Raw genomic sequence first — 22,676 nt, 5'->3', positions numbered from 1 at the left:
TGCCTGGTGTAATCACCCCATTCTTAACCAGTTCACTGCTGCCCTATATTGGATGGTAATATCTGTCCGGTATATTCCAAGCACCGTACATTGTGCTGTCACTGTTAATTAGACAAATTTGCCTACATGATTTGGGATCTGAAGAACGCCTGTCTGCTGTTGAGATTTTTCCCGTGCTGTTGGTGTCCGGCTCAGCTCTACGATATCATTCTATAGTATTGTTACGAAGGTGATGATGTATTACACTAATATTTTGAGTACTTCTGAGTGGGTAACATCTGGTCCAAGTGACTGTTCTTGAGCTGTGAGATTGCTAGAACAACGTGGCAAGGTTGTATGGCGTGTGTAATTTTTCTCTTCGTGTGGCTTCGTGTTCAGTCTCTGTGTCGATGATGACGTCGGGGAGGAGTTTACACTGCAGGAATTGTAATATTTCTCTCCATCCTCTCAACATCTCATCATCATCCTGATTTAGTATTCCCAGAACTAGTAAGATTTTATGTTTTCTTTGAGTATTCTACACGGTTCCCCCGTAAGTTTTCCTGTCTTTGTTACGTTAGAAGTCGGTCCCAGGGCTGTTACGGCGTGTTGAAAAATCTCTGTTTATATTAGTCTTGTTATGGCTAAACGCATTTAGCCTTATCAGTCTATGTCTGTCGGTTTTTGCTGATATAGTTTCCTTTTTCGTTCGACTACTGGTTAAGTAATGGACACATCAATTGCAATAAGAGTATTTGTGCAATCATGAACAGTTACCGGGACGTGAGAAATCGTAATTGCCCTACAGATATACGTCAGTATCACTACCAATTAGAACTGCGCCTATGGACTGGAAACGTGCTATCTGGTAGCGCTTCTGTTAAAATGAACTACATTTTGCTACCAGATTGCAATATAATGAATAGTCAGTAACACGCACTGGCCACACAGGTGTAATTATCTACTAACGGGACCGTAATAACTTCAGAATCTACAGTGCAATCGGTTTAATTTCATTGAAGCGTTGTCGGAACATACTCAAGTGTATTTCTGATCTTGTGGAACGTTATTAGAAACTCACACTTCTGCGTTTTAGTTTTCGAACTGTTGCAGTGAGGATATTGATTACGCCGTGTGTGCCCCCGAAAGGCGAGCGGGTAAAATAAACTGCGTGTTCTGATACGGATTTGCATTAATGAACGTACTTTAGTCCCGTACAACTTGCAGTCTGCAATGCACCTTAGGTGGCATTAGGTAACAAGGTTGATTATCTTATTAGAAAAGTACCTGAACTACAATAAAATCACTTACAGCGTCATTTACGTATGTAGTTCCGCGTGCCTTAGTGGTATTTAATGTTACTTAGCATTTTGTGATACAGATAAAGAAAAAGTAAAATTACTTGTTTTAATTGGATACATTCTTATACTGCGTGACTTATTTTCACTGATCATAAAGTAAAGTAGATCGTTCAAATCACAGAAATATGCGTATAGGTGGAAAAAAAAATACAATGGAGGCCATTACCAAGGTCATGATAAAAAAAGAAGGGAGTCGTTACGGAAAACATAAGGGATCCAGTATTAGAGTGAAAGTTTAACGGAGCTTCGAGAGATTTGCAATCCAATAAAGCAGAAGGGATGGACATGTTTCCTTCAGAATTTCTGAAATCATTGAGGGAAGTGGAAACGATACAGCTATTCAAGTTGGTTTGTAGAAGTTGTGAAAGTGGAGACACCATCTGACCGTTCGAAAAATTTCATCCAGAGTCCTGAAGATAGCAATGGCGGGCAAGTGTGAGGACTATTCCACAATCAGCTTAACAGCTCATGCCTCCAAGTTACTGACAATGGTAATACCGTATATAGAAGAATGGAAAAGAAATTCGAGTGCATGTCACTTGACGCTTATTTTGGCTTTACGAAAGGCAAAGGAACGACCAGAGAGAGTATTCTGACTTGCGCTTGATGACATAAGTGAGACATAATAAAATTCAAGACAATTTCACGGAATTTGTCAACCAGCAAAAAGCGTCTGATAATGTGAAATGGTGTAAGGCGTTCGCAATGTAGAAGAAAGTAGTTGTAAGCTGTAGGAAAAGACGAGTAGTATAGAGTATGTACAGAAACCATAAAGTAGTAATAAGAATGGAAGACCAAGAACGAAATGCCTCGGTTTTGAAAGGTTATAAGATAAGGTTGCACTAATTCTCACCTGCAGTGCAATCTACCTACCGAAGAAACTTCGACGGTGTGCAGTGAATTACAGAACGCCCAAATTATCGACTACTTGTTGGCCGTGGAGAATTACGTGTTGGCGCCGTGCTCGCCTGATAGGTGCGGCTAAAGTTTTGCGGCCCGTGGAGAGGACTGCCGTGGACAGAGCTCGTATCGTCCAGGGCTGGCCAGGAGAGATCTTGGGCTCACGAGAGTATGAGTTGGACAGGTCTTTGAATGACCAGCGAGTGATCCGGCAGGGGCAGTGGTGCCTTGGACGGCGAGCCGTCGCTCGGTGAACTTCATTCCGGTGGCAGCGAGGGACGTCCGCCCGGAGTTGTCTTGCGGACAACAGCGGCTGTTCCTGGTGCCGAGCGTTCCTGGTGCCTGACATCATGGTTTCTGTGTTCTGTGGAAACCACTCGTGATGTGGGTCCCTGCACGGCGGCACACCAAGAGAGAGAGAGAGAGAGAGAGAGAGAGAGAGAGAGAGAGAGAGGTTCTGGTGACGTTGAGCACTTTTACAGCGGTTCTCTGTAAAGTTATACCAGCAAGTGGTGCTCTGTACTTTGAAATACACTTCTGTCGTGTTGTGTTGTACGTAAAACTCTATACCTTAGTACTTCAACTGTATCACTTGCTGAGTACCCGGCGTTGCCCAGGTACATATTTAGTCCAGTCTGTAATTAGTCCATCTTCTCTTTTCTCCTCTTTCTGCTCATCTCTTCCACCCCCTCTCGCTGTCCATCTCCTTCTCCCTCTTCTCTCTCTCTCTCTCTCTCTCTCTCTCTCTCTCTCTCTCTCCCTCTCTCTCTCTATCTCTCTCTCTCTACCTCCTTTCTTTTCTGTGTCCCATCTCCTCCCCTCTCTCTGTGCATCTCCTCCTCTTCCCAGTCACTGTCCATTTCCTCCTTCCCCTCTCTCACTCCAACTCCTCGTCGCCCCACTGCCCACTTTCTCGTCGCCCATGTCTTTTCCCCCATGTCTCTGTCCTTCTTCTCTTTCCCTTCTCTGTCCGTCTCCTCCCCTCTCTCTGTATACTTTCCCCTCTCCCTCTCTCCACGCCCCCCCCCCCCCAATGTGTCCTTTTCCTTCATACCCCTCTCTGTCCATCTCCTTCCCCTCAGTTCTCTCACCATGTTATCACCACTATCCCAGTTATCACCACCATCTCAGTAGGAGGCTGGTGATTCTTACCTCAGAGTACTTTCTTTGCAGACGCTAACTAATACGTGTACCAAACTGGGTTGAAGTCGTTCCAGGGGCTTAGGATCAGCCTTTTAGCCGTAGCTTGGCCCACGTACACACGTATATATTTCACATACATGTAACATATTTCACACGTATTTATGCACATATTTCACCAGTATCTGTAGCGAATTTTGCCAGGCAGTTTAATTTTCACGCAGCTCGATGTTAATGACGTATCTCCTGAACTGTGTGTTGCAAAATGACATAATTTTGCAAGTGCATCCAGTGGTATATGTGGCTACTGGCTGCGAAATGTGTTGTGAATAGAGTTAGAAGTAAAGAAGTAATAAATTAAAACGTCACGCATGATAAATCACTTTTTGACGCTTCTCTGTGTTTATGACGTCGTCTCTCCTGAACAACTGTCGTAGAGTGATATATTTAGTACTTGAGTGACGATAATTGAAACCAACAGCTGTATTGTAATCTAACGCCATTTAATTCAAAATATCCTACTGATTTCGACGTTTAAATTGTCATCTTCAGGCTTCAACCGTAGTTTGCCATCAACATACGAACAACACTGACAAAGATCAGCGGAGTCTTCAACTCGAAACAGCACAACATATCAACCATGTTACGCCAGCATGCGCGGTCGAGTACAGTATGTCCAAAATCAACTAGATTCCGTATGTAACTGTAAGAAGCCCACCAGTGGTCAAACGGTATCGAAACTAGTAGCACGTTTTGAATAAAAGACGTTAGATTACAACATAGCAGTTGCTTTCAATTATCGCTATTCAAGTACTTCATGTCCGGCTGCTGTCTCGCTGCCCCTGATAGATTACCAGAGTCTTGACGCTATATTTTTCAAGGTACATTCAGCGGCACATATAGAGACTGTCTGCGAAATGTATTGTGAACAGAATTAGTGGCAAAGAAGAATAAATTTATACGTTATACATGATAAGGCAGTTTCTCATTCGACTCAGTAATTGACGTCATTTCTCCTGAACTATGTGTCGTACAGTAATAGACTTTTGTAGATACATTCATGGCGTATGTGGATACTACTTGAAAAATGTGTTGCGAATAGAGTTCGTAGGAAAGAAGTAATAAATTTATACGTAAAGCATGCTGCGACAGTTTTATCTCAGTGTTCACGATCTCATGTCGCGAGACTTGTGTGTCGTTCAATGACATAATTTTGCTGGTGAATTCAGTGTTATATGTTAATACTGTCAACAAAATGTAACGCGACTATGGTTAGCAGTAAAGAAGTAATGAATTGAAACGTCGTGCTCCATGCAGTAGTTTTACTACATGAACAGCGAAAATGTAGTTAGCGGAAAAAATTTCTCCTTCTATCATTTTGTGGGATTTGTCAGGGAGAAAATGTTTCCTAAAGGTTTGAAATGATGTGTAAAGTTTGTTGCAAGTCACTCAGTGCTCTTATTCTCAAGTACTGGAAGAATAAATTACGGGTATTCGCGTGTCGTGAGCTGCGCTGCTTTTCCACCCTGCCCCTGTAACCAGGTGGTCACTCTTACCGCAACAGTGAGGATTCTAGACAGTAACTGGAATGTGTGCCATGTTTGGTTGGAATCAGTCCAGTGGCTTAGGAGGAGATAAGGAACATACATAAATACAAACGTACATATAGTTTTATAGTATGTATGGATTGCTAACCTTATGTTCGGTGGCTTGATTTCTCATATTTATTCTCTGGCCTAGTGTTCCTTCAGCTATTGAACTCTTTTTGTTGTCCTCTTATTCCGGCAACATGTGGGCATTGACCGCAATACCTAAAATTATGATCCTTGCTAAGTTAAATTTGGACTGCAGATTAATTCAAGCTTTTGATGTATTTCCGTGTTCTTGTCGCTTTAGTTTAGAAACATTCCTCAGGTTCGAATTAGCAGCCCTTTGTAATATTGTTCCTTACAAGTGATAGAGGACTTCGAATTCTAGAGTGCAGCATGGCACTGTGTAACGTAACTATGTCGGTTTGCGAAAAACAGAGTGCTGTAATAGAGTTTCTAACCCCAGAAAACATGTATAAAAAGGTTCAAATGGCTGTGAGCACTATGGGACTTAACATCTGAGGTCATCAGTCCCCTAGAACTTAGAACTACTTAAACCTAACTAACCTAAGGACATCAAGCACATCCATGCCCGAGGCAGGATTCGAACCTGCGACCACAGCGGTAGCGCGGGTCCAGACTGAAGCGCCTAGAAGCGCTCGGCAAAACATGTATGCAATTGAAATCCGTAGACGAATGAAATCTGTGATCGATGAAGATCGTATCGACACCAGTAATGTGTGTTGTTGGGTTGTTTGTGATCATGTCTGAAAGAGCTCGGAGTAGATGAGCGCGTGCTCCAGCTGTCGAGACTCATCGGAATCGGGTTGACCAACTCAAAAAAAAACATCGTCGTCTAACACACACTCAGGTCTGAGACAGACGTGGAATACCACGATAGCATGTACAGGCCATCACTGCAGATGCAGGACGAAGTTAAAGAGATTAGTCAGGAACAATCAATATGAAAAAAAAATGGAATACAGAAGTATTCAGGAATGAAGAGATACGCTTTAAGTTCACTTAGGCTACAGATACGGCAATTAGGAATAGCTCAGTAGGTAGTACAGTTGAAGAGGAAAGGACATCGCCGGCCAGGGTGGCCGTGCGGTTCTAGGCGCTGCACGCTGGAACCGAGCGACCGCTACGGTCGCAGGTTCGAATCCTGCCTCAGGCATGGATTTGTGTGATGTCCTTAGGTTAGTTAGGTTTAATTAATTCTGAGCTCTAGGCGACTGATGACCTCCGAAGTTAAGTTGCATAGTGCTCAGAGCCATTTGAACCATTTTGAATGGACATCTCTGAAAAGGGCTTTTAGAGAAGCTGGAAAGAAAAACATTAGTAAAAAGCAGGTAACTGCGAATAAACGATGGGTAACAGAGGAAATACTTCAGTTGATCGATGAAAGAAGATAGTACAAAAATGATCAATGAAATACAGGACTACAGAAAAACAAGTCACTAAACAGCTAGTTCACGATAGCAAAGACGAAATGGCTGCATGAAAAACGCGGAGAATTCGAAAAAGAAATGATTGCCGGAAGAACTGACTCGCCATATACAAAGACAAAATAATATTTGGTGAAATTAAAACCAAGGGTGGTAACATTAAGAGTGTAACAGGAATTCCGCTCTTAAATTCAGAGGAGATAGTACACTGAATGCCTCTATGAGGGAGAAGATTTGCCTGATGTGATAGAATCAAAATTTAGAACAACTTTGGAGGCCTTATGAACAAATAAGGCACAAGGGGTAGATAACATTTCATCAGAATTCCTAAAATCATTGGAGGAAGTGGTAACAAAATGACTATTCATGTTGGTGTGTTGAATGTTTGAGTCTGGTGATATACCATATGAGTTTCGGAAAAACATCTTCCACACAATTACGAAGACTGCAAGAGTTGACAAGTAAGGGAGAATTGTCGCACAATCAACTTAACAGATCATGCATCCACTTTGCTGACAAGAATAATATGCAAAAGAATAGAAAAGGAAACTGAGGATGTGTTAGACGACGATCAGTTTTGCTGTATGAAAGGTAAAGGCAGCAGAGAAGCCATTCTGACGTTGCGGTTGATAATGGAAGCAAGACTAAAGAAAAATAAAGACACGTTTATATTATTTGTCGTCCTGGAAAAAGCGTTCGACAGTATAAAATGGAGCAAGAGGTTCGAAATTCTGAGAAAAATAGGTGTAAGCTACAGGGAGAGACGGGTAATATACAATATGTACATGAGCCAAGAGGGAATAATAAGAGTGGACGGTTGTTGGTTGGTTGTTTTTGGGGAAGGAGACCAGACAGCGTGGTCATCGGTCTCATCGGATTAGGGAAGGATTGGGAAGGAAGTCGGCCGTGCCCTTTCAGAGGAACCATCCCGGCATTTGCCTGGAGTGATTTAGGGAAATCACGGAAAACCTAAATCAGGATGGCCGGACGCAGGATTGAACCGTCGTCCTCCCGAATGCGAGTCCAGTGTCTAACCACTGCGCCACCTCGCTCGGTAAGAGTGGACGACCAAAAGCGAAGTGCTTGGATTAAAAATGGTGTAAGACAGGGCTGTAGTCTTGCAACCCTACTGTTCAATCTGTACATCGAAGAAGAAGTGATGGAAATGGAAGGAAGATTCAGGAGTTGGGTTAAAATTCGAGAATAAAGTATACCAATCATACGATTCGTTGATGATATTGCTGTCCTGAGTGAATGTGAAGAAGAATTACATAATCTACTGAATGGAATGTACAGTATAATGAGTAGAGAACAAGCATTTAGTCAAATGACGCAAAATTTTTGAAAAAGTTCTACATGACTGTGGTCCCCAGTTAGAAAAAACATTCGAGAAGTGATGTTACTTAACGAGTAGACGAATGATTCTGAGAGAGACGGAAAGTAGTAAGCACGCTGCTCATTGTTTCAAAAATGATCATTGTAACTCTTCAAACATTCATGCCACTGTGAGACGGAATGGTCAATGACTTCATAGATAAATGTTTTCCGTTGCACAAATTTTCTGGTATTTACCAGGTTTCGGCTAAATTAATCTAGCCTTCTTCAGAAGCCCATAATTACTATAACATGCCATAATAAAGCACAGTCAACATTAAAATTACTGTGCCTTACCCTGGCATGTTATAGTAATTTTATGCTTCTGAAGACGGCTAGATTAATTTAGCCGAAACCTGGTAAAGACCAGAAAATTTGTGCAACTGAGGCTGATTCCTCAAAATATCAGTCTATCACAGTTGCTGACTGGGATGCAACATGCTAAAAATTCTTAGTTTTCCGTTGGCTAAGGAATCTTGATTTTGCGTAGGGGTGCACCTCTTTGTTGGAAGTAAATCGACGGCCACTAATGTCTTTCTTCTGAGCTCTAAAACATGGAATGCGCATGGAAAGAGAACGGGAGTGAAGGGAGGATGTGTATGCGCTTCCCTGCATGACTTTGGTAGTTTAGTCTGTACAATCTTGGCAACACGTTAGCGTCGATTTACTTCGGACGAAGAGGAGCACCCGCGCGTACAGTCAATAGGCAGCCCCAAACGCTCTACCTTGAAGGCACTGATTGTCTTGCCTCGCAGTAGGATAAACGTATTGACAGTTATGGCAATTAAAAATGGTTCAAATGGCTCTGAGCACTATGGGACTCAACTGCTGAGGTCATAAGTCCCCTAGAACTTAGAACCACTTAAACCTAACTAACCTAAGGACATCACACACATCCATGCCCGAGGCAGGATTCGAACCTGCGACCGTAGTGGTCCCGCGGTTCCAGACTGAAGCGCCTATAACCGCACGGCCACTCCGGCCGGCGTTATGGCAATTACTTGTTAAATAATAAACAATTCATTTAAATTTGTCCTTCTGCCACGTTCTCATTAGATTGGCCCTTATAGAACGATGGTTGGAAACTAGGTGAACTGATGAGGAATGAGGATAGTCTCCCAAGAACCGCCAAGTAGAGAGAGGAACACGTGGAAAACATTGAGAAGAAGAAGGATGGGATATGTACTCAGATAGCAAGAAATATAACCCGTAGTACTTAATGGAGCTGTAGAGGGTAAAACCGGCTGGAGTGGCCGTGCGGTTCTAGACGCTACAGTCTGGAGGCGCGTGACCGCTACGGTCGCAGGTTCGAATCCTGCCTCGGGCATGGATGTGTGTGATGTCCTTAGGTTAGTTAGGTTTAAGTAGTTCTAAGTTCTAGGGGACTGATGACCACATCAGTTAAGTGCCATAGTGCTCAGAGCCATTTGAACCATTTGCAGAGGGTAAAAACTGTAGAGGAAAATTAAGGTTTGGATACATCCAGCAAATAAATTAGGACTGTGACTGAAAACGATACTCTGTGGTGAATTCGTGGCGGATAGCTCCGAACCAGTCAGAAGATTGGTAGCTCAAAGAAATGTGTCCTGCGATTTTTGGATTTGCAGACGTTCAACATAAACACTACATGTAGCACAGAGGTTTTACTGTTTAAAAAATTGCACACTAAGACAAAATAATAATAATAATAATAATAGTAATAATAAATGACACACCAGGAAGCAATTATCTGAATGGGAAGGAAATCGGTAGATGTGGTTTATATGTACAGACAAACAAATGATTACGACTTTAGACAAATTAAAGAGAGAAAGAGCTTAACAAAGTGCGCAAGTCAATAATGCATTGGGCCACGTCTGATCCTGAGGCAGTTATTCGGCTTTGCATTGGTCGATAGGCGCTTCAGTCTGGAACCGCGCGACCACTACGATCGCAGGTTCGAATCCTGCCTCGGGCATGTATGTGTGTAATGTCCTTAGGTTATTTAGGTTTAAGTAGTTCTAAGTTCTAGGGGACTGATTACCTCAGATGTTAAGTCCCATGGTGCTCAGAGCCATTTTTGATAGGGTTTTGAATGTCCTTATGACGAATATCGTGGCAAAGTCTGTCCAATTGGCTGATCAGATCGTCAAAACCCGAGGTGGTTGGAATCCCCTGCCCATAATGTTCCAAACGTTCTCAATTGGGGGCAGATCCGGCGACCTTGCATTCCAAGGTAAGCTCTGGGAAGCGCGAAGACAAGTAACAGAGACTCTCCCCGTGTGCGGGGGGGCATTATTTTGCTGAAACGTAAGTGCAGGGTGACTTACCATGAAGGACAACCAAACTGGGGCGTAGATTATCGTCGACGTACCGCTCTGTTATAAGGGCGCCACAGACGACGGCCAATGGGATGCTGTTATGAAAAGAAATGACACTCTACCCCTTACTCCCGCTTGTTCGTATCCAACCACCGTCTGGGGTGTCTCCAGGCACGTCTTCGCTGGTCATCGGAGCTCAGTTCGAAGAAGGACTCATCAGTGAAGACAACTCAGCTTCAGTAAATGAGATTCCAGAGATATTTCAAATGAGATTCCAGGCCGAAAGTAGGTTCCTCCAACTTTTACGATATAATGCGCCAATTGGACAGAATTCGCCATGATATCTCTCAATCAATGTGAAGACGAATAATTGCTTACGTAAGTGCCAGAGATGAGTCAACGCGTGATTGACTTCCTCAATTTGTGAAGCTCTTTCTTTCGACTAAATCGTCCAATTTGCCTGAAATTGTTATCATTTTTTGTCTGTTCATGAACATCACAACTACCTATTTCGATCCAATTCGGGTAATCCCCGGGTGATCCATAGGTTTTCGTCTTGTATGTATTGTACATCAGGTGGTTGGCAATGATTGTTTTTCTTTGGTAGTAATATCTTTCACGTAACACCATTCTTAAGAGGGCATTCAAATTCGATAGAATACGAATTTAGGCTTTCAGGGGTAAATGATCTCGATTGGTGGTAGAACGGACACATATATCCGTATTTTAAAAATATTCTTATTCGGTTTAGCTGTTCGGGCCGGCGAACTTCTCAAGTCAGTCGCAGATGTGCGCCCCCTCCCCTGCCCCCCTCCCCCATGCACATGCACGTGACTAACGCAATAGGTGCAGCAACTACGGCTACTGATGCTATTGTCGCGAGAAGCGAGTCTTACTTGAAGCGGTCCTGCATCTCGGTGATGCGCTCGCGCAGCGCCTGCACGAAGTCGTCGTGTCCGGCGATCTGGCTGGTGACGACGGAGAACTGGTGCCACTTGTAGCGCTCCAGGATGCTCAGCATGGCCGCCGTCTGGTGCTCCAGCGACGGCGCCAGCTGCAGCTGCAGGCTCGACTGCGACGCCCTCTGCGAACACACAGGCGGCAAGCGAACGTTAAACACAAAGTTCCTGTGCTACATAATCTACAAATACCAACAGAGCATACATAATAATTAATGATGACGGCGCGGCATAAAATGTACAATTTTGTGTCATTAGCTAAAATGGGAAGTTCTTGCAATGTTGATGGCTAGAGAGAGCTTGAAGAAAACGTTAAATATTTATTCTCAATTACTAAACTCATCTTGATTAGTAATGGTCGATCTGTAAAAATTACTTGAGACAAGGTGAACGTAAGCATGGTTACCATCTTCTGATGTCGATAAAAGTTATTTCATGTCTCTTATACCAACTGTAAATTATTCTTTCTAAACCACTGCCGAGTATGTGACGAACAATGAGTCGCCACAGCAAGTTTAAAATCACAGTATACAGAGTAATTCGCCAAATGCTCGTGTCTCATACTACACAGTACTGTGTACTTCCCTGCAGTCAGGGCATCGCTAGACTGTCAGTGGTTTAGACATAGCGCTTGTACAGCTGGAGTAGGAGACATGTAATAACCTGTTGGCCGGCCTGTATGGCCGAGCGGTTCTAGGCGCTTCAGTCTGGAACCACGCGACCGCTACGGTCGTAGGTTCGAATCCTGCCTCGGGCATGGATGTGTGTGATGTCCTTAGGTTAGTTAGGCTTAAGTAGTTCTAAGTTCTAGGGGACTGATGACCTCAGATGTTAAGTCCCATTGTGCTCAGAGCCATTTGAACCATTTTTGAGTAACCTGTTATCGAGAACTGGAGGCGGTAACCAGGCTTACCGAAATAGTGATCTACAGTAAAGTTTGTTTATAAGCGATCTTGGCAAAGAAGTTCAGCACATGCGGTGTCGACCCTCTACCTGATGAGCAGAAGCGTGAGAGTTGATAAACCCTGGGCCCTCTATTATGCGGTATAAACTGCGCTGACTGTATTTTGTATTTGACCTCTTTACTGACCGGCCCATCCGGACAGGCGCACTAGTTCGCACGCCGCTTTCGGGATTCGGGGAGGCACCCGACCCCGGATCGAATCTGCCGGGCAGATTAACGACATTGGCCGTAGAGGGAGGGAGGAGGGACTGGTGGGCAAAGGAAAGGCATCCGACCACCCTCTGCCACTAACGTTGCCAAATGAAATTATTAACAAAAATGGCTCTGAGCACTATGGGACTTAACTTCTGAGGTCATCAGTCCCTGAGACTTAGAACTACTTATACCTAACTAACGTAAGGACATCACCCACATCCATGCCCGAGGCAGGATTCAAACCTGCGACCGTAGCGGTCTCCCGGTTCCAGATTGTAGTGCCTAGAACCGGTCGGCCACTCCAGCCGGCAATTATTAGCACGGTGATCCCGTGAAGGTACTGTGGATAAAGGCAACGAAAAAGAAGAGGAACACTTTTTCACTTAGTGGAAGACTCTAAGGCATATGGTAAGTTGCTAGCAACGCTATGAAAATCCCTTCTAAACATTTTAGTCAGTAATTAACATCAACGTAATCTTGTGTGTGGAAATGACCTTCAGAAGACGCCAGTCATCGGAAAAGGCAACAAGGCATAGACGTCCGTACAAGTAGGACCCAGGTGTCTTCCTGCCTGGTTAGTGTGAATAACATGAAACGTTTATTAATCCAAAGTTGTCGTCTACTTTGAATGTTCCTTTCGAATTGTTATGGTGTCAGATTCGTTCGACCGGCTCTTGAGTACTGTTCATCCGTCACTGACCTTTACCGGTAGGATTACTAGAAGATCAAGAGAAGAAGTTAGGAATAGCTGGGCCTTCTGTCAATGGATAGTTTCCTCACCGCGGAGGTGCCCTGAAACTCCGGTTGTAGACCCTACAAGAGGGGCGTTGTGGGCAACGGAGAGTTTACAACGGAAATTATGAAAGCGTATGTTCCAAGAAGATTTGAACGGCATGTTACTTCCTCCCACATATGACTCGTGGAGAGGAAATCAGAGAAATTAGATGCTTTACCGACAGTCGCTTTTCCTGCGTGCCATTCGCGGATGGAACAGGAAAGGGTGGTACCATACACCGTAAGGTGTAGATTGATAAAGGCTAATCAGTTGAAGCCGACAGATCCACTAAGTAATGTATGTCAGTAGTGACAAATAAGCCTTGTTGGTGCTGATGAACCTGAATGAAAAAGTCGGGTATTTACAACATCGTACTGTTACGTGTGACACGAATGTCCGTCACTGTGTACTGCATTACGTATTACGAACGCAAAACTTAGTCGTGAGAGGAGGTTTCACATAAAACGAATGGCAGAATTCTTGCAGTCTCATATTTCGGGCCCGCCGGCTTGTTATAGTATCGACTCGGCCCCCGCAATCTGCGCTCACTTCTTAAATTAAGCAGACGAGGGCACGCGGCAGGTACTCGACGGGAGCAGGCGTCGTCAGCAGCGAGCTAATAGCGGGGCTGGCGTGCCGTGCCTTGCCGTCACGGCAGCCGCTACTTTGCGTTGCAACCTGTTGCGTTTCTGCCGGCGGGCACGGCCGTGGACCATTCAGCTGGCGCAGCCCCGGCCGCCGGTGTTACACCGTGGCCGCAGGCGATGCCCTGGGCTGCGCACCACAGCGAGCCTCAATTTGTCAGCACTCTTGTCGGATACATGGTTTACCAGCGCCTGCCACTCGCTCTCTCGAGGAAAGAGAACGCAGTGCAGCGTCGTGTGTCGAGACAACGAGCTTACCCACCGGTAGTGGCACGACACGTTATTTTGGATTATTTCATTGAGGTATTAAGTGAACTTCCTATTTGAAGAATATGATAATACTACCTTGAGATGCTGGTAAAATACTTTATTTACACAACCAGTTTCAGTCCTCTGACCATCATCAGGTTCATTAAACTTTTCACAATATAATGGCAGGCAAAAGATAAAATCGTATCGTCAGGCGACAAAAACGAGTTATACACTGTTATCGTATCTTAGTGCAAATTACGTCGTAAATCTATTATAGCTATTTTAGTTAGTGTACTCATATATGCTAAAACTGCAGTCGTGAAATGAATCTGTCCACCGCGTTAAAACAGATTACAGTTTTAACATGAATGAGCAAACTACCTAGCACAGTTTTTATAGATGAACGATGTAATTTATATTACAATATGCTAACAGTGTATAACTCAGCGTTTAATCACCTGACGACAATGAATTTCTATTTCGCCTAACATGATGCTGTGACTACTTAATTAAGAAATTAAGAAATTAGATATTGGATTTAAAGTAGTGCCCAGAAGTGGATATAGACTCAAATCATAATTTAGTTATAATGAAAAAGAGACTGACGTCCGGAAGATTTGATGTGCTCTGATTTATTTAATTGAGATACTGAACGCTGATGGTATGCTTTTGATCTGAAAATGTAGCCACTACAATGACGTATAACATAGCAGGCACTTCACCTAAAAAGGACTTGACAACCATAAAAGAGAGCAATCACGTAAGATGGACAAACAAATATAGGCCTATAAAGAAAGCTAGCCGCGAAGTTACTTTGGTAATATAAGGAAAATCTGAAGTGATCGAAGATAGAAAAAAACACGAAGAACGGTAAGGAAAAGAAAGTAATACAGTAATATGAGTCATTTACGAAGGAAATGGAAAGGAAACGCAGAGAAGCTAAAGCGAAACAGCTGTGGGAAATATGTGAGATACGAAGAAATCGAAAAAGAAATTGTTTTAGAAAGACATATTCAGCTTATGGTAAAGTCGAAACAATATTCAGTGAAATCAAATCCAGAGGCGTCAATATTAAGACCACAAAGACTTCCACTGTTAAAGTCAGAGGAGTGATCGGATAAATAAAAGAGTACACTAAAGGCCTCTACGAAGAGAAGGATCTGTCTGCTGACGTTAACAGAACAGATTGGACAACCGTTTAGAAAACAGAGGATGCTGTATTAGAGCCGGAGTTTGACAGAGATTTGAAAGACTGGCGATAAGACACAAAAGAATGGAAACATACCATTGTTTAGGAAATTCTAAAACCATTTCTGCTGATGACAACCAAAAAGTCAAGTTATTTCGTAGAATCTATGAGACTTGTAAGGGTACAGACGATGCTGCTCCAGTATCGACTTTACTCTTTCCCGCTACTGCCTCTTGGAGATATTTCCGCTGATTCGAGGAACCCCCATCATTCTTTGCAGTGAAAGTTTTGCCACCGGCCGCCGTGCGAGGCGAGGGTAGATAGTCGGTGGCAGCAAGCAGGGAGATAAGATGGCAGGGTGGAGCGAGTGCCTCATTACGCGTATTATAGCACCTATGGTTACCACTGCGAAATAAAGAGAAAGTCTGTGTGACAGAGTTTGTTATTATGAAAGACTAGTGCAGTTAAGGAATATAAGTCTGGTATTATTTGCTTGAATAATAAATAAAATGTTTTTTCAACGTTCAGTCTTTATGTCAGCTACCCTTTCACGTTAAAGGTAATTTTTTGTAAGATACTAAAATTTGTTTTGTTCAGAAGATGTAAAGGAATTAAAGGACATGTGTCAGCAGGTACACGGTTAGGGCCAATTAGTTAGGCACATGTTCCCCTTGGAAGTAAGATCCCCCCTTAACTGTCGTAAATGTGGGAAGATTTATGTCAGTTGTGGCGATGTGTAGTATGGTTTTGTCAACATAGAAAAATGAGTTCCACAACATTAAACCGTGCAAGAGATTTGAAATTCTCATAAAAATAGTACAATCCGTAGGTAAAGACTAGTAATAAACAATATGCACAAATACCGAGAGCAAACAATAAGTAGGGTCGACCATGTGAGTTCTCGGATTGTAAAGGTGTACGGTAGAGATACAGTCTTTCACACCTGTTGTTCAACCTTTTCAACTATGAAGCAAAGATTGAAATAAAAGAGTGGTTCTGGAGTGAGACTGAACTCAGATTGAAAGAGTAACAATGATAAGATTCGCTAAGGTTATTGCTATGCGATGTGTAAGTGAGAAAGTAGTGGGGGGACCCGCGTAGTGAAGTGAGCAGTCTAATGAGCACCCCACGGTTTGAGACGAAGCCGAAGAAAGACGCAAGTAGTGACAAGTGGCAGAAAGGAAATTAACGATGAACCTAACGTCAAAACTGGGGACCACGAAGTAGACGAAATGAAGGAATTCCGCTACCTTGGAAGCGAAATAAAACACGACAGACTAAGCAAGGAGGATATTAGGAGCAGACTAGCACAGGCAAAGAGGTCATTTCTGGTAAAATTAAGTCTACTAGTATCAAACATAAGGTCTAATCTGAAGAAGATATTTCTGTGGTGTGGATTTGTGGCAGAGCTTTGTACGGGTGTGAAGTATGGACTGTAGGAAAACTGAAAGAGAGTATCGAAGTGTTTGAGATGTGATGTTACAGAAAGATGTTCAAAATTAAGTTAGACTAATAAAGTATGGAATGAGGTGGTTCTTCTGCAGTATCAGAGAACATAGGAATTTGTCGAAACACTGACAAGATGAAGGGACAGGAGGATAGGACGCGTTAAGACATCAGGGAATAAACTTGTGGTACTAGAAGGAGCTGCAAAGATAAAAAGTGTAAGGAAAGACGGAGTTTGGAATACATCCAACAAATAACTGGGAATGCAAACAGATTGTCATGGATGTTGAAGTCTGGAGGTTGGGGGAATTACACCAAACAGAAGACTAATGAAAAAAATGTGAATGTCACTTTAGAACACAGCATAATGAAGAACAGTGTTGGAGAAGCAAACATATTTGAACAATGGGGACGGCTCTTTTTGAACTCAATTATATCACACTGGATTACGTCACTTTATATGCATCAAGGATGGTGGTAGTCCGTAGGTTTGAACAATTATTACAATTTGAACAATTATTACGAGCTACAGTTGTTGTCATAAGGCCCATACTATATACATCAGTAAAAAAGTAATCACTTCAGACCGTCACATCCTATCTCGTTACAGTCAACTTAGGTTCCCCTATCTTCTAATTTTTACCCTAAACCTTTGGGACACCACGTATAACACATTAATATGTTGTTAAAAGAACGAGTTGCAAGGCGCTACTCAGTACTGATATAAATAATTTTCTCTGCGTTATATATTAAAGGTAATTACAATAAAAAATCCATATTCAGATCGATAGCGGAGAAAAAAATTTCACCAAGCCACACTGTTGTATGGAAGTACACAAGAAAATAATAAATACGTTCCCTACCTGTGACATAGCGTCACAAACAAACAAAATTTCATTCTTGTAAGTGAGCAGTTGTTAATTTAAAAAGCACATATTCATGAAATAATTAATAGGTCCTGTATTTAAATGTTGTGAAAGTGGCTTTTATGTTTAATGATGTTTGGGGTTATTAGTAATTGCCTGCTCTTCGGCCGTTACAGGTTTAAGAGTGTTATATAGTATCGACAGTGACCAACATTGACTTCACTCAAGGATACGGTAATATTCGATGCTTATTACATTTGGCGATGTGTGCTGATTAAACATTCCACAGATAAAGTTAATTTCCTGAGGTAAATATTCGAAAAATAGTGTAAATATTAAAATAATTCAAGACGTTTGCCCCAGAAACTTCGGTCCGTCTCATATCAGCGACAGCAGCACGATCTTGGGAGTTTAGCACAGTACACTATTACCGGAAACTGTCTTCAGCCAGAGGTAGGCGAATCTCAGATTTACATCTTTGACGGCAGCCGCAAAACAATAATGCCGCTTATTTGCTACTGGCCTTGGCATTATTCGCCCCAGGCAAGTACGTCAAATAAACAATACAAATAACTGAATAAAGAAATGCAAGACTTAACTATAGACCACGTAGGCAGAATGGTTGTCCAAAGAATTTTTCAGTTGTGGACGGATGGGGGTGTGGGGGGGGGGGCGGTCAGGAAGGAGGGAACAAGACTCTAAAACTGTCAATTTTCATATAAACCAGTTGGTCAGTTTCGATAGATGTCATGCGACAAAAATAATTTATATGAATGATTAAAAGAACTTGTCATGTCCTAGACATCTGATGCTTATCCACTAAATATATGACTAAAATATCAGTACCCCAGACTCCAGGGGGGAGCCACATACACCATCTTGCCTCCCACCCCTCTGACATCCGCTGAGGACGCCTATTTTTAACAGCAATAATTACTTTAGAGTGATGCATGGCGTACAATTCACAATCGAGCTCGCAGTCACATTTACAGCATTCAGCGCACAAGTGTCCGCTCAAAGCTTATGTTATCAATGATTATTATTTGATATTCGTAGTCAAAGTTTGATGCGTTCGTGATCGTGATGAGAATAAGTCGTACTCATCAAAATCACTGAAGACGAAAAGGTAATGCAACATGGGCAGTGGGGAATTCATGTTCTCTTGGAACAATTAATGATAAAGATCAATGTCCACTGGCCTGAGGCAGTTGTCCTCTTTATCTTCAAGATCGTGGGGCCAAGTGCTGAAATAGTTTTCTTCAAGATCTCGGATCACTGTCCTAGTCTTGTTCACAAAACTCTCCCTTCGCTTCTTCTTTCGGCCCTATCTCCCACCCTCCCTCAAAATTCTCCACCCTCTCTGTAGGCCAATTGTGTCTCACAGGTCACACCACAGCGAGAAGATCGTCATGAAGTGTTAGAAGACATCAGCCAGCAAGCAGAGGAAGAGAGGAAAAGTGGCATGTAAATATTTCATTCTCTCCTAACTCTCTCTCTCTCCCTCTCGTTACTTACTGCGTGTACGTGTGTAATTTCGTATATACGATTTTCTTTCTTGCCTACAACAGCCCTCTGATATGGCACTAGCTGATACGTTCACTACACCGTCGGTCGTCAGATAGCAGCAGCAACACGCAAATATTTCAGAGCAGGGCTCAAAACCATTCAGTGCAACACCACTACTCGTCGAGCATCAGATAACTGGTCATAGTGTACTAGCTTTCCCTACTACATATTATTTGACTGTCAATAGATCTAAACGAGTAACTAGAGGTATACAAGCAGACAGTGTCTGTCGTGTAGTAGACTGAGAACGTGAAACACTTGAAACAGAGAGTTAGAGTTCGGCTTACGGACACAGAGAGATATACGAGAGTTATTCCGATGCAGTATATCGATGCTCATATAAGTACAAAGTGGTGGACACTATACTTCCAACTACACTGTCTGAACTACTTTTCAACGTCATCCGACTGGCCACTTTCAACTACCTTTTCAGTGTCAGCCAACTACTTTTCAAGGTGTCTTCCAAACACGCACGTAGAGAATTGTAATGTAATTATGGGACTTTTTATTTTTAAACAATCGATGTTGCGCATGTATAGTAGGATGGGAAAGTACAAGGAGGTTTATTTATTTAACACAAAATACCGATCGACCAATCACTCCGCGCTCGTTAAACGCAGATAGCCCACGTGTAGGCCGGACGCCACCATTGTAGGCAAACCGCCTCTCCGCCTGATTTTGGGGCGCAAGACTCAGCCAACTGTCGCTGTTCTCACACGGTTGTGCGATCTCGTGTCAGGGTTCGGGAGCATCATTTTCCTTGCTCGTCTCACTAACTGCCAGTTTAAGTGCAAAAACTGTTCGAGTAATAAAAGCCAAATGCATTTTCTCAGGTGCTCAGGCAGACACATGCAATGTCGTTTTTGCTATATTTGTAGCTGTCGTCAGCAGTGAGAAAAATTGCAAATCGCGACTTTAATGAGACGGAGAGCGTCGTTTTGTTTTCCGCTACCCACTAAATGATTTTACAAGGATCTGCTTAATTCTACTCCAGAGTCCCATTTGAGGTTAGAGCTCCAATCGTGTGGTCAAGCTCTGATTAAGCCAGCATGCGGTGTGCGTAACACAGATTTTCTCCACCCCATGCTCCACAAAGCATCTCCCAGAAAATATCATTGTCTATATCGAAAATCAGATGTGCAACCACTGCTTATCACTGTACGATATGTGGTGTATTTCCTCCTTGTGGTCATATGTTGAGGCACGTTTAGTAGGACGCCAGAACATACATCCTCATATGCTTTTCTTTCACTTTCTCTTTTTTTTTGCGCTGGAAGCTCTCAGAGAGACGCAACGCCGCTCTTGTAGCATTATGTACCATCGACTAAATGAGAACGTTAGCATCACCCCTCATCGCATCTTCTATTAATCTGATCTGATAAGACTTCTAGACTGACGAGTAATGTTTAAAAACCGTTCTAGCTAAATTTTGCAGTAGTTAGCATTTCAAGCACTTGTATAATAGAATAGCGCAGTATTTCTTCCCCTATGTATGCGCAACTCATTGCACTTATTTACTCCCAGACTGTCTCTGAACCAACCGCTGATCTCTACATGCGCTGCTGTCTTCTACTTACAGACGACAACGTCATCTGTGACCAAGTTTTGCGAATTACAAGAAACAACACGAAACTATTGTTTTATACTCATACTGCTACTCTACACCACCAAAACACCTACGCACAGAGGACATTTAACAGCGTATATGCATTAAAATACTGCAAACCTCAAAATCTATTTACCGACGGAGAGACAAAGAGTTCCGATGGGTCCTTAGAGGAATACACCTATGCCTAATCCACACTTGCAGTATACTGTTAATAACATTGTACGTACAACCCATATAGTTCTCCAGACGACACTGATTTGGATTGTACCAAACGTCCGTTCTATAGTGTTATTTAAACAACTGGTATGATAAGCTAAATTCACAAACCGTGTAGTTTTTATGGAACGTACGTCTACGGCGAGAAAAGAGGGAAACAAGAATTAATAGCTCTCCACAGCAATGATCAAAGTGGACGTTGCTGCTACACGTCTAATCATACATTGATTAGTAGCTGCGAGCTGCTGCTGTTGTTGCGGTGCAGTGAACATACCAGCCAGTGCCGTATCAGAGAAGTGTTGGGCTGTCGAAGAAAAGAAGGTCACATCTGCGAAATGAAACACATACTGGCAGTGAGTATTGAGAGAGAGAGAGAGAGAGAGAGAGAGGAGTGGATTAATACTGAAATGCCAGTTCTCCTCTGTTATTCTGCTTGGTGACTAGTCTCTGCTAACACTTCATAACGATCCTCTCTACGGTTTACAGAACGTAAGTGATGCACGACTCACCTGTAGAGGGTGAGGGAATGGAAGGAGGTGTTCGAGGGGAGTTGGGTTGTTAGGGCTTTGACCAAGGAGGACACTGACCCGAAACCTTGAAGGAGGACAACTGCCTGAGTACGGTGGACAGAGAGCTTGACCTTAGATGTAGACCCTCGACTATTGCTGGAGGAACATGTATACTCTGTTACAAGCAAGATTCATTAATTTAATTTAATTCATTTTAATACATAATTACTTAGTCAGTTACTTAGTTATTGTTATCATAGTAATTCATTACGGTTAATTTATGGTCTGTTTGTCTTTCTGGTGTGTGTGGGATTGAAAGCGTGAATGTGTGATCGTACTTGTGCTATTTATGTAGAGAAGGGGAGGAAGTGCAAACAGAGAAAGTCGTTGTTCGATTATCTGGACGAGACTAGAGCAGCAACTAAGTTGTGTGATATTCATTGCGCGCTTAGCAGAATAAACACTGAAATATTTCATGAGACTAAGTACAGAGAGAAGAACCCAGTTAAGCTGACAACAAAAATTCAGTAAAGCAATAGCTTAGTACCGAGTAAGTAAAAACTTTTGTATTTATATCATAAAACAGTCACTCCTGGAAGGGCAGAAGGAAACGAAAGGTATCTACATGGGTTGAGAAGGAAGAACTTAGCACTATGAGTCCACTTATCAGTATGACATTATACCCCTTCTGGCCTGCATAGATGCTTTGGATCGCTTGGGAAGGGGATCATAAAGCCGTTATATCCTCTCGTTAGGCAAACTGGACCACAACTGTCGGAAAGATTCGTTGACATTCTGTGTATTGACACTGGTCCCAGACGTGTTCTGCCCATGGGACTACCTCCACATCATGCATTCATATTGACGCACGTGCGATGTGTAGACGAGGATTGTATTGTAGAACAATGGCAGCACTGTATTGACCCACGAGGATGCACGATGTCCGTGATGTTCCATTGTGTCGTCAGAGTTCTCTCAATCATTACCACACGTGATCTGAAGTCATATGCGATCGCTCTCGACACCACCGGACCAGGAGTAACACAGCTGTGCATCTCCAAAGCAATGGGAGAATGGTACTTCCCCCAGGTCGCCGCCATACCCGCGGCCTATGGTCATCTGGAGCAGCGCGGATCGCGTTACATCGCTGAACACAATACGAGACCATTCCCTAGGCTTCACGGTCACAGCAGCTCTCCAACCTCAGTCGCTGGTTGTGGTGTTAACGGCAGGCTGCGCGTGGGACGATAATTCTCTAGTTTGGCTGCTGATAGTCTGCGAGCAATGTTTCAAGATGACACAGAATGTTACGGGCAGTCCATTACTTTTTTTCCGGATAGCAGGGGCTGACGTGCTTGGTTCACAACGCGGCGAATGTCCGTCGCAATGGTCAAG

At 43.0% G+C, this 22,676-nt stretch overlaps 1 protein-coding gene across 1 annotated transcript in view; it reads right to left on the bottom strand.

Moving 5' to 3' along the window:
• Window positions 1-10,983: 10,983 nt before the first annotated feature.
• The window catches only part of LOC124606282 (glutamate receptor ionotropic, NMDA 2A-like), a 522,926-nt gene continuing 511,233 nt past the window's right edge, over window positions 10,984-22,676 (bottom strand). The window contains exon 3 of the mRNA XM_047138263.1: window positions 10,984-11,175. Coding sequence (XP_046994219.1) covers window positions 10,984-11,175 — 192 coding nt within the window. The remainder of the gene's footprint in view (window positions 11,176-22,676) is intronic.

This window comes from Schistocerca americana, chromosome 3, assembly GCF_021461395.2.
Source record: "Schistocerca americana isolate TAMUIC-IGC-003095 chromosome 3, iqSchAmer2.1, whole genome shotgun sequence".
Taxonomy (NCBI): domain Eukaryota; kingdom Metazoa; phylum Arthropoda; class Insecta; order Orthoptera; family Acrididae; genus Schistocerca; species Schistocerca americana.
This window is presented reverse-complemented; position numbering and strand designations above follow the sequence as displayed.